At 42.2% G+C, this 12,220-nt stretch overlaps 2 protein-coding genes across 4 annotated transcripts; one reads left to right on the top strand and one right to left on the bottom strand.

The window, feature by feature from the left end:
• Positions 1 to 212: 212 nt before the first annotated feature.
• Positions 213 to 4,418, bottom strand: LOC144197999 (BTB/POZ domain-containing protein 3-like). Its single transcript, XM_077718775.1, has 7 exons — positions 4,049 to 4,418; positions 3,648 to 3,834; positions 2,840 to 3,086; positions 2,626 to 2,716; positions 2,394 to 2,512; positions 1,912 to 2,320; positions 213 to 1,781 (listed from the first exon to the last, which is right to left on the bottom strand). The coding sequence occupies exons 3-7, from the start codon at positions 3,034 to 3,036 to the stop codon at positions 1,158 to 1,160; spliced, it is 1,440 nt and encodes a 479-aa protein (XP_077574901.1). The 5' UTR covers positions 3,037 to 3,086; positions 3,648 to 3,834; positions 4,049 to 4,418; the 3' UTR covers positions 213 to 1,157.
• On the top strand, positions 3,858 to 12,184 carry LOC144197994 (striatin-like). Of its 3 annotated transcripts, none has more exons than XM_077718767.1 (18): positions 3,858 to 4,406; positions 5,249 to 5,352; positions 5,499 to 5,572; positions 5,814 to 5,901; positions 7,287 to 7,409; positions 7,944 to 8,076; positions 8,137 to 8,263; positions 8,523 to 8,621; positions 8,721 to 8,855; positions 8,963 to 9,099; positions 9,316 to 9,491; positions 9,643 to 9,690; positions 9,750 to 9,871; positions 9,991 to 10,158; positions 10,240 to 10,380; positions 10,506 to 10,607; positions 10,681 to 10,767; positions 10,875 to 12,184. In XM_077718767.1, exons 1-18 carry the CDS (start codon positions 4,212 to 4,214, stop codon positions 11,042 to 11,044), a joined length of 2,229 nt encoding a protein of 742 aa, XP_077574893.1. In that variant the 5' UTR covers positions 3,858 to 4,211; the 3' UTR covers positions 11,045 to 12,184. The 3 variants fall into 3 exon arrangements, with proteins under 3 accessions (XP_077574893.1, XP_077574891.1, XP_077574894.1); XM_077718765.1 differs by having other exon boundaries at positions 7,941 to 8,076; XM_077718768.1 differs by lacking the exon at positions 7,287 to 7,409.
• Positions 12,185 to 12,220: the final 36 nt, after the last annotated feature.

The raw sequence follows: 12,220 nt of genomic DNA, 5'->3' as shown, positions 1-12,220 counted from the left end.
TTTAAACGCATCGCGGTTTTTGCTTTTTTCACATTTTGTTGTGTACAGCGATAGTTGGGGGACTACTGCAGACATATTTTCACAGTAGGCTCTCAACTTTCGCTGTGCACCATAAAATTTGAAAAAGCACAAAAACCGCAATGAGTTAAAAACTGAAAATGGGGGAATGGTGGTGTCTTTACTAGCAAGGTTAATTTAAAAAAATAATAACATTGTCAATGTGATTTCTTTTATTTATATGATTGTGACAAGTTACCAAGCTTGCTCTTTGCCAATCAAAGTAGAAACAATAAACAGACACAGCTATATAAATATACAAATAGGACAATATAACTTTTCCAAAACATGATTTAAGGCCACTTCTGCCAGCACACATTCAATAGACACAAACAGGTGATGCACAGACACAAAACTACTGACAACACCTCACTATGTGCTTGGTTAAAATTAACAATGTCGCATCTAGAAAACCTTAGTTTTAAAAGATAACATTTTTTAGGGTGTGTACACATTTTTAAGGCAAGAAATCTGTCAATGTAGATATTTCACAGATGAAAAACTCACCTGGCTTTGCGCTTTTGGATTTTTGCTTCACTTGAAAAACCAAAAAATCACATCTTCTGCAGTGAACAATTTGACAATGAGAAATGAGCCTAGGGAAAGCCTTTTGAGCATTTTTTTGTAAATATATTTTCTTTTAACTAACATATGATTAAACCCTCTATTGCAGTGGTGTAGAAAAAAATATCAGCATCGGTACACAAAGAATTGACTGAATAAGATGTTTAAACCACCATTTTTTAAATTCACTACAATTCAGTTGTCTTGGAAAGACTCATGTTTAAGAAAAAAATTAACTAATACTATTGAACTAAATCTGTCAGCATGTCACCATAGCCTCTGTTCTCTTTTTGGTTTGAACTTTCAGATTCTGGTATTTGTTATTCTGGCAAAATCTGCATATCGTAAACATAGCGTTACTATTGTGGTGGCTAGCCCTAATGTTATCCAATTTCTAGCCCTATTTGGCAGTTTTACAGTCAGTGGCCCCTTACCTAATCTTCCATAGAAACCTCTTTGATTGTCTATTGAGCATTTATTCATTCTGTTTGCAGGATTTCTCTTACTGGCGAAGACAAAACGAGGAGAATAAATGCTCAAGCATAGAAGATGAGTTCCGGTATCTGCCCGCCTTGCACTCCCGTTCCGTTGGTGCTGTCCGAGGAACACTGGAACTGGAAGGTGACCTTGCCGCATTGCACCTCCGTCATGCCCTCCTGTCCAAAGTAACTGAGCTCATTTCCGTCCAGGACCACGCTGGCCGTGTAGAAAGTGTCGGGCTCGATCTGGACTGGGTGTTCAAACCACACGGCAAAGGTGGAGCTAGAGCCGTCCGAGAAATACTTTACCACGCGCTGGGCCACGGTGGCGCCCTGGCGCTTCAACTCCATTTTGGCGCCATACTCGGCCGAGCCGCAGCTGGAGCCGTAGAGGCCGAATCCGGCCACGAAGACCCGCTTGTCCACAGCGAACTGGATACTGTCGCAGCGTCCACGGTAGCGCCACTGGTTGCTGCGATAGGCGCACGACTGGAAGCGGTGGCAGCGCTGCGGGGCCAGGCCTAGGCGAGGTTTGCTGCAGAACAGTAGCTCGGGTTTGTTGGCCGCCGTGTACCACAGGAAGATGTCGTTGGTCTCGTTTAGCGTTAGCACGCCGGACTGCGCTGCTCCGTTGGCGAAATCTTCCAGAGCCATGGCGGGGATGCGGATCAGGTAGATGGCCTAGTTTTGAGAGATGTGTGGACAAACAAACTATTTAAAGAAAATCAATAGAAAGTTCCTTGTAATTGCCCTCAACATTCATGAGGGGAATTGTATTTTTTGTCCTTTCTACACAGAAAATGTTGCATACCTTTCCAAGCACCAGCCGCTTGTTCTCAATGGTGGGCCTCAGATCCCGGCGCTGGCACTCGACCTCAGCCCAGCTGAGCGCCGCCTCGAACACCACCATCTCCTTGGCGTTGAGCGTCTCGCGACGTAGGATGCTCTCCAGCGTGAGCGTGTCGATGTCGCAGAAGCCCTCGGAACGCAAGGCCAGCTCGGCTTGCGCATCAATCACCTCCCAGCAACGTTGAGTAAGGTCAGGCTCCTCAAACAGGCAGCTCTGAGACAGCAGGACGCAGGCATTCTTGGCGCTCAGGCTGGTCTCCAGGAAGTTGACACAAGCGCGCGCCAGATGCGGCACGATGTACTTCTTGGCGGCATACAGCGTGGCCAGGACCGTGTCAGCGCACAGCTCGATCTCGTCGCAGTAGATGTACCTGTTGGTGAGAGCGCCGGTTAGAACGGCAAACCAAAAAGGATGCACTAAAAATCTTTTCAAACAGCACCCACTTGAGCATAGCAAGGAAGGACGGCGGCTCCACGTCAGGAATGCGGATTTCCTCTTGATCCTCTGCCAACTCGCCGTAGAACATGGCATGGAACACAGAGCTGCCCACAGCGAGGACATACTGGAATACAAAAGGATCCCATTACTTCTACGGTACTTTGATCATTTTATATATTTTTGGGAATGGCCAGGGAACAGGGATAGAAATCATCACAAAATGGAGAACAGGGGTACCTTGTGGCCTGGGACCCGCTGCGTCCCACCTGGCGGGCCCACCACGAAGTAGACATCTGCCATCATGTCATTGTTGAACATGACTGAGTTCCTGTATCAAACAAACAATAATTGATTGGCACAATTTTATTTACAATAATGTTATTGTGAAAAATATTTGGTGCACATCCTAATAGTTAGATATTTTTTTTATATATAAATCAAGGACACTAACCTCTCCCGGATGGTGGGGTACAGGCCCTGCCAGGTACAGCCTGTCTGCCTGGAGGTGCCGTTGTTGTTGCTCACGTTCTGCTGGTGATGCTCGTGTTGGCACTGTTGGTCGTTCTGCTGCTCCTGCTGTTCCTCTTCTTGCTGCTGCTCAGAGGTAGATGGAAGAAGCTTCGTGGCGGGATACAATTCGGCGGCCATTCTCTGGCAGTCACGCCGCCGACCGCACACCACTCATGACCACAGCCCCCCTGTGCACAACAGGTCACAAAGGTGTGTTAGGTAAGGGTACAAAAAATATTCCCAGTTAGCCTCCAATCAAACACTGTTACATCTCACTTAAGCAACATTAGACACATTTCTTGGTTTCTGCCCAGTGTCACTGTTCAATAATCAAATGTTTTTTAAAGACGTACTGAAGAGCAAACAAACTGAATTACACGTTGTTTATGGTGCTCCAACGTTGTCTTTTCATAATATTCAACACATTGTCCACCAGCGTCAGCGATAGAGGCGCTACACAATTTTGCAATTAGCGTCTAATTCACTACAGCTTGGGGACGCCACGCTAACGTTAGCAGATACAACAACATAAGATACTACTTTTACCTTGTGATATTAAAAAGCAGCGGCAGTCAAATACAGTTTAAGGTCAAGAAAATAGCTTGTCTACCAAACAAATCTGCAAAATGTCAAATGAGAATTTTGTTTGTCGGATTATTAGCTTCACGCTAAACGGCTAGCGTGCTGCCAAACAAAATAAATTTGCTTTACAAAGAGCTAAATTTTGTGCGAAAGCGCCAGTTACTTACGAATTGTTTTAAAGTTTCTCACAGATATTCGAGGTCATCGTACTCTAGTTGGAAGTTTTCAAAAGATGAAGTTGCCAACGATGCACTTTTGTTGTTGACACCAAAAGTAAGCCGTGTCGAGCTGATGTCTTCTTCTACTGATGTTCACAATCTCAAAGAACATGGCAACACTCATCGTCGCCCCCTTCTGGAGAGACAAACAAGTCAAATGTAAACACATTGCGCCTCCTCTCCGTTGAATCGTCAAAAGGCCGATGCTTAGTTATTCGCAGTTTAAATCAGACAATACAAAATAAGTCATCAACACTAAATTGTAAATGCCACGTATGTGACTTAATTATTTTGAGTATATTGTTTAAAAAGGTCATATTTTGACAGTGTATTACTCTGAAAAGCCTTACCGGCAGTGTTGTTCGCTCAGAGTGCCTGCTTCCTAACGTTAACAGGACCAACCACGACCGTTCGTGACCGTCGCTGTCAGTGGACAGCTCCGCGGATCATCTGGTGCCCGATGGACGGAACCAGGAAGCAACCTTAGCCGAGTTGCCAAGCCTCTCTCCGGACATGGACGAGACGGCGGGCCCCGCGGTGCTCCTCGACTTGCCCGGCGGAGGCGGTGGCAGATCTCCCCAGCCAGGGGAAGGAGAGGCGGCGCGGGCTCAGTACAGCATCCCTGGCATCTTCCACTTCCTCCAGCACGAATGGGCACAGTACGAGATGGACCGGGCCCATTGGGACGTCGAGCGCTCAGAACTGCAGGTACTGTTTACACTGCACGGAAAAAAAGAAGGGGGAGTGGATTTTCAGCTCATCGCAGAGCAAATATTCCATTTAAATCCCCTAAAGGAGCTCAAATGAAACAACAATGAATCTGGCTTCTGCTAATGTCGAGATTTAAATCAACATTTGCTCTTTTGTCAACCTTCCCACTTTTTTTTGATGTTTTTGCGCCAAAAATGACTCACATCGTTAGTGGAAAATGGAATTAACTCTGCCATTGATGGCGATAGACATTGCTGCCAACTCCCTCAGTACAAATACTCTTAAATTCACAGCATAAAGATGAAAAGAGCCAAATCATTGGATGCCTATCTTTGTCAATAGCACTGAAAGAGTTAAATGTGGGGGTAAAAAAAAAATAAACAGCTTTGAGCATCATGCGGGGGGACAACCTGAATTGGTTGCCAGCCAATCACAGGGCACAAGGAGACGGACATCAATTCACGCTCATATTCATACCTAAGGGCAATTTAGAGTGTTCAACCAGCCTACCTTCATGTTATTGGGATGTAGAAGGAAACCGGAATACCTGGAGAAAACCCACACAAGAACCAGCAAATGTACACAAGTTAGTGAAAAATAAATAAATAATGCTCTTGAAAAGCTTCAGTAGTGCTCTCAACATGGAGCGCTTGATCAAACATGCAGCTACCCACAGAATAAATATCCTGCTGGAAATTAGGTCGTCATCAGATCTGTTAACATAATGCAAAAAAATACACTCTACCCAGTGATGTCTTGTAATGGGAAAAAAAAAGAAAAATGTCCTTTAAATAAGATATTTCATTTTCTAATGTTACATGCATTCTTGGTATCGTCAGGCTCAGATCGCCTTCCTGCAGGGAGAGCGCCGAGGTCAGGACAACCTAAAGAAAGACCTGGTGAGACGCATCAAGATGCTGGAGTACGCACTCAAACAAGAAAGGTTGGCACACACATGCACTCTACGCTGTAGTTAATATTTCTCTATAATTAAAAGTAACTAACCAGAGTTCATATAGACCAAACTGAAGTAAAATGATGTTTGCAAAGTGCCACATGATCTATATATATATATTTATCTTTGTTCAGATCCAAACATTACAAGCTAAAGTATGGCACAGAGCTGATCCAAGGAGATGTCAAACCCCCCAGTTATGATTCAGGTGACAAATGCAACATTCATAGACCCCCCCCCCTCCCCCCCCCCCCAAACACACACACACACACACACACACTCATACACAAACATAAAAGCAAAACACAATTCACACAGACATACACACTCAATTAAAACATGCTCCCACTCAACCGTATGAAGTGTGGACACATCTGGACCAACAAAGAGAAGGAGGTCATCTTCATCATCACAAACACTAACATTTTGTATGCTTGTGTATCTGTCAGATGAAGCCAACGAAGTGGACACGGACTCTCTTTTAAACAGCAGTCATCATCAGCTAAGCTGGAAACAAGGACAACTGCTTCTCACACAGTCAGTAAACACATGACACACACACACACACACACACACACAGGCACGCACAGCCTACCTACACGGGATAATTTATATAACTCCCTCTCTCAAACGTACATTACAATAACAATATTTTAGATATACGTATATTAGTACAGGCCAAGATATCGGACACACTTATGTTTCTGCACCGTATTCTTTTAGCCAATCAGAGGAAAGATTTGGAAGTTGCAGAAGTAACCAATGAGCGACTTTCTCATTGAATATTATGACGGTTCAAAATGTGTCACCCCGGTCCCTTTTAGGACATTTTCTCATAAACACTGTCCATGAGTGAGTGTGTGTGAAAGGAGGATTGTGTGGTTGGTGCAGAGGGTTGGACGGGCTGGTACTGAGGGGTCTGGGGAAGGGGAGGGGGGGCCTTGAGGCAAATGACATTTAAGTCAGTTGGTTACTTACGAGATACTGCTTGCTACTAAGGTAAGTCTGAACTTTTTACTTATGATGCAAAAACCAGCAACATCAGAATGGTAATTCACAATAAGGAGCATTTGGAGCAATATTAAGAGATTTAGAAAAGTGTCCATCATGGAAGCAAACGTGTCCTAAAATGCCTATAAAGTAGTGATGGGTGTTTACTAGGGTTGTGATTTTGTGAAATTGCTGCTAAAGTAAGGCATGGGTGCCACTTAGGGTGCCATCAAATTAATAGAATTACTGTTAAACTCCCTCAATAGTGTTTGAAGCCTGCCTTATTTTTTTCTAAGGGTAAGTCATACAATTTAGAAATCTAGCAGAAAATATTTTTTCTAACCGAGTAATTGACGGACAAATATAAAAGGTATGCAATAGATAAAGTTACTTATTTTAAAGCCCTTTGTCTCTACAGCAGCCAAGATAAGAACAAATGTTTGCTCATTAACAGATTAAATATAATCAGAGCTTCATTTTGTGGACAAACTTGAAAGTGACTCTAAAAATACAAAAATTGAACTCTTGTATTATCATATTGAAACTCCAGATGATTATGACTATTTTTTTAAATGTGTCAAATCAGCCGATATACTAATCAACCTGACAATGAATTGGTCTGACTTTACCAATGAGAAGTCCAATATAATTATGACTAGTCATATCAAAGTAGCAATAGCATATATGTTTAATCTTGTTTTTGTCTCACTATCCCCTTTGTTCATTATTTCTGTTTGTTCTAAACCCCTTTTCTGTGCAGCTGCAGTCTGAATAAACGGCACAAAAACTGCCGTGGGAGTACACTACACTTCTATGTTGCACATTGAAACAGTTTAAGCCTTTAAAGACACTCAGTGTTTAGGAAGCTAAGCAGCACAGGATTAAAAATAGAGAACGATTAAATCAACGATGCTGTCTCGCATGTGTGTCAGGTACCTACAGGACATTGGTTACACGGATGCCGTCTTGGATGTGAAATCCCGGCGTGTGTGTGCTTTGTTGGGTTTTGGAGATCGAGAACAGCCAGTCACCAGTCCTCAAGGTTCTGTGACCCGGTAGGGACAGAACAGCAAACAACACTCTTTAAAGGGAATTCAACTCCAACTTTTTTAAATTAACAAGATGTTGATTTTTTTATGCATGATAAACAACTATTTACATGTATTATAGTTAATGCCAACATTAAAAAGAGGAACTTTTTTGCCTGATCTGCATTTTTTACTACGGTAGATTTTTAGCGCACTACAAGTCTCAGGAGCAATTTTATTATGTCATATACTGCTGAAAATTGGCTAATTTTGTATATATTATGTATTTTTTGTAAATTACAAAAAATCCAAATACTTACTGATATAAAGTTCTATTTTAGTGAGGATAAAAGTGCTAAAAACAGCAGCCCCATAAGGCATGTAGATGTAATGTTTAATATATATATGAATAAATACTTATTATTTTCAAGTAAACAGTGCACTTAAAAAATGATATTTCATGTTGGTTTTATTTCCCATTTAACCACACTCCAGTGTAAATGTATATCAATATTACTGCCTAACAACAGTATTAACATTTGACTACTTACCTTCCAGCAGAGGTGACTCCTCCAACTCCGTTGCCATTTTGGAGGCCTTCAAATCGATCGAGAAGGCCGTCGCCAACTTCACCGACGAAGACGAGGACGACAACAGCAGCGGTGGCGAGGGGCGGAACACAGGAGTCTCTAATGTAAAATACACACAAATGGTTTGGTTTCAATTGCTGCTCTTATTCTAAAAATCTCCACAGATGGTGAGGAGGAAGCAGTCACCAACACCGCCATCAACTATCTCCGACCTGAGTGACGACCCAGACACCGAGGAGGCTCTCAAGGGTTTTGACTTTCTGTCCAGCCATGAGGACGATAGCCAATCGGGTGAGATCCACAGCTTCTACTATTACGACCTATTACATGTACCTGAACTGGTTTCTAATATTTGGACTCTTACTTAATATTGTGGCTAATTCAAAATATATTCATTTAATAATAGTCTGAGGGTTACCTCATTTTTTGAGCTGTTTGTCATATGTTGTCAAAACATAATGAGGTTATTTAATATTACAGATTCCATCTATCATCACTATTGTGAATTTTGATAATGTATTATGAACATAATCTTAGTATGTTGTCGCAGACAAGGAGACGGCGGGCGCGTGGGATGTGGATGAGGGGGTAATCACACAGCTGAAGGAGGAGTACCGACGGGAGCGCCGGAGCAAGAAGGGCGTCAAACGTAAATTATTTTTGTGCTTCTTTTGAAAGTTGAGCTTCAAAATGGACTCTTCAACCTTTGATTGATTGCAGTCATTCAGCTATATTATCCTATCTCCAGGCCCAAACCGCTCTAAGCTCCAGGACATGTTGGCTAACTTGCACGATGCCGAGGAGCTTCCCACTGCGCAGTCGCCAGCGACGCCCCTGACCCGGCCCACTCCCACAACCAGACTCAACGAGCACGAAGTGGATGGTAACACACAAAAAGATGGCCCCCTAACATCTCCACTGGAGAAAATATTAACCATTTTAACCTTGTTTTAACTAGTTTGTGAAAATTCTGTGTGATTTTTAATCTAGAGGGTGCCGCATTCCACCCGTCGTCTGGCAAGTCATTCATTCTGGGACATGTAGACGATGCGGTGGTTAGTGACTTGGGACTCGGAGAACTGGCAGGGTTGACAGTCGCCAATGAGGCTGATGGAATCACCTATCCGGTAACATCACTTCCATACTTGTTGCTTGATAATCCCCATGTATATTTAGCATTTAATGATACCTCTACTTACAAAATATTTAGGTTACGTAAAGCTTCAATTGATCCAAGATACGAAATAAATTCAAGTTACAAAATACAATATCCCCCAAAAATTTACACTGTTGACACTGCTGTCGATATTCATGTTGATGATTAAGATGTGTTTTTGGTGCAGGTGAACAGCAGTCAGGATGCACTGAGGAAAACATGGAACGCCAAGTTTATACTGCGCAGCCATTTCGATGCCCTTCGTGGGCTGGCCTTTCACCCAGTCGAACCAGTCCTGGTTACCGCCTCAGATGACGGAACCCTCAAATTGTGGAATCTAGACAAGACCATACCCGCCAAGAAGTGAGATGCTTTGAGACCGCTATACACATGCAACCCCACACGACACTTCTTTGTGCTTTTGTTACGTCCTGATTGTTGTCAAACTCCATGTGATATGGTGAAAAATGACTTCTGAGTTGATGTAATCCTTAATTTCTTTATGCGGTTATAGGTGTGCATCTGTGGATGTGGAACCAATCTACACATTCAGAGGTCACAGGTAAGTCTATCAATCTGTCCATCAATTCTCCAACCCCTGTAACATTCTGATTCCTGCAGTGGTGCTGTACTGTGTGTCACGATGAGCGCCAATGGCGAGCAGTGCTTTAGCGGAGGCCTGGACGGAACCATCCAGAACTGGAACATGCCCTGTCACAACAGTGACCCCTATGAGTCTTATGGTAGGATATTTTAGGCAATGCACTTTGACACTTTTGTAACATAACATACTAACACACCCAATAAGATTTTCTTCAAGACACTCTCTCATGGACATATCATTCTTTTTTGTCGTGCATAGAGCTGTCGGTCTTGCGAGGGACATTGTGCGGACACACTGATGCAGTGTGGGGTTTGGCCTACACTTCCGCCCACCACCGTCTTCTTTCCTGCTCGGCCGATGGGACCATTTGTCTTTGGAATGCTGCCACTGTTTCACCATGCCTTGCAGTTCTAAACCAGAACGGAGGTAACCATTAATATGTGTAGTGTGTAGTAGATATAATGATTGTCTCAGGTGTCCATCCACATGCTGCTAATGTCATTTTAGAATTAGGTGTACCGACATCAGTGGACGTGTCAAGCAGTGAGCCGGCCCACGCGATCGCGTCGTTCTCTGACGGCCACGTCGGCATTTTCGACATGGAGACGCAGCAGCTGCTTCTCAAGATGGAATCAGTGGGAACAGCAGGTAAGCCAATAGATTCCAAATACACAAGTATGTGCATGTTGATTTTTGTTATACCATGATAGCTCTACTTACGAAATCAATTGGTTTCAAGGGTAATTTTGTAACTTTTTTTTTTGTCTGTTGAGATTCTTCTCGGCCAATCAACAAAGTGCTTAGTCATCCCACGCTGCCTCTCAGCATCACGGCGCACGAGGACAGACACATACGATTCTTGGACAACAACACTGGTACGTGGTACCTTCACAACCTGTCTTGGTACTCACTTTTTGACCTGTGTGTTGTTGATGATTGATCATGCAGGAAAGCTAGCGCACTCCATGGTGGCGCACTTGGATGCAGTGACAAGTCTTGCTATGGATCCAAATGGAATTTATCTTATGTCTGGAAGTAAGTTTCTTTTACAAAATAAAATATTTGAATGCGACAAATTTAAACAGTAATGTGTAGAATACACAATCCTCCAAAATATTAAGCAATAGTGTTGCCATTTTCAGGCCACGACTGCTCCGTCCGTGTATGGAACGTGTCGAGCAAGACGTGCATCCAGGAGTTTACAGCCCACCGCAAGAAGTTTGATGAGTCCATTCAAGATGTGGCCTTCCACCCGGCCAAGTGTTACATCGCTAGTGCGGGGGCCGACGCCCTGGCCAAGGTCTTTGTGTGACCGTCAACTCACATTTAAGTGACCATTTGGGCTGGCCCGACTCCATGTACTAAAGCGCACCACCACAACATTTGCCATTTTTTTATTTCCTAAATAATTACTCCTTTCGAAGTGAGTCGAACATTTTATATTGCTGGGCAGTATTCCCCCTCTTTTTTACCTTCTGTTTGTTCCTTTGGGGCATTTTGGTGTTAAGAAAATATGTATAACTTATTTCAGGAGCTTCATTCAACCTATATGGGTAATTGTAAAGCTATGTTTTAATCCCATAATTCGCCTTGATAAATAGTAAACAATTATAACTGCTTAAAATGCAATATATCCCACAATCCAGTTTTTTTTTGTCAGACTCAGGCGCAGGACGCCACTGAGATACGTTTGCGCACTTGATACATTTGAACTTTACAAATAAAAAGAAGTATGAGATGAATTATATATTTATTTATTTATTTATCTATTAACGTATTGCTGGTACAAGTGGAGTTACCAGGTTATAATGTGATTAATTTCACTTGTTTTCGTAAAATTGCTACTTTTAGAAAGTCATTTTTTTTTATTTGTGGGGTAGTAGTGAATGATTATTTTTTAGTAACATTAACAGCAGAGATATCTATTGAGTTGAAGTGGGAGTGGCTTATGCCAAATGGCAAAGAATTGCTTTCTGAAATGTATCAAGTTTATAATGGTAAATTTATCATGCTGAACTTTAATTTTCCGCTTTGGCAGGAAAACCTTTCCATGATGGCCCAAAATAATTTCCACTTACCTTACTGCTTTGCTAATGCTGATTACCTTATGATGCATATTGTGTATAAGTAATAGCTTTAATCTTATTTGTTCAGAATGGTCATGTGTATGAAAAGGTTGTATGGTGTAGAAAATTAAATGGAATCTATTTATCAACCAGCTGTGAAGCATTTTGCAAAAATGTAAGATTTATATTTGCCAATTGATATTCCAAATGCTACCTATTTTTTGCCACTCTTATAAATCTTTATTGCAATGAACCTTGGGTGGATAACTTTACTTTTTTTGCTTCACTGTTTTAAATGAAGAGTATTGTCCATTAATATGTACAGTGAAATGTCATTGCTTAAATACTCTTGTTTTTACAATAAAGAAATATTGTGCTAAACTTAACCATGTCATTGCATTCACTTTAAAAAATAAAAAGTG

Source organism: Stigmatopora nigra, chromosome 6, assembly GCF_051989575.1.
Source record: "Stigmatopora nigra isolate UIUO_SnigA chromosome 6, RoL_Snig_1.1, whole genome shotgun sequence".
NCBI lineage: Eukaryota > Metazoa > Chordata > Actinopteri > Syngnathiformes > Syngnathidae > Stigmatopora > Stigmatopora nigra.
Note: the sequence above shows the minus strand (reverse complement) of the source record. Positions and strands in the feature narration are given on the sequence as shown.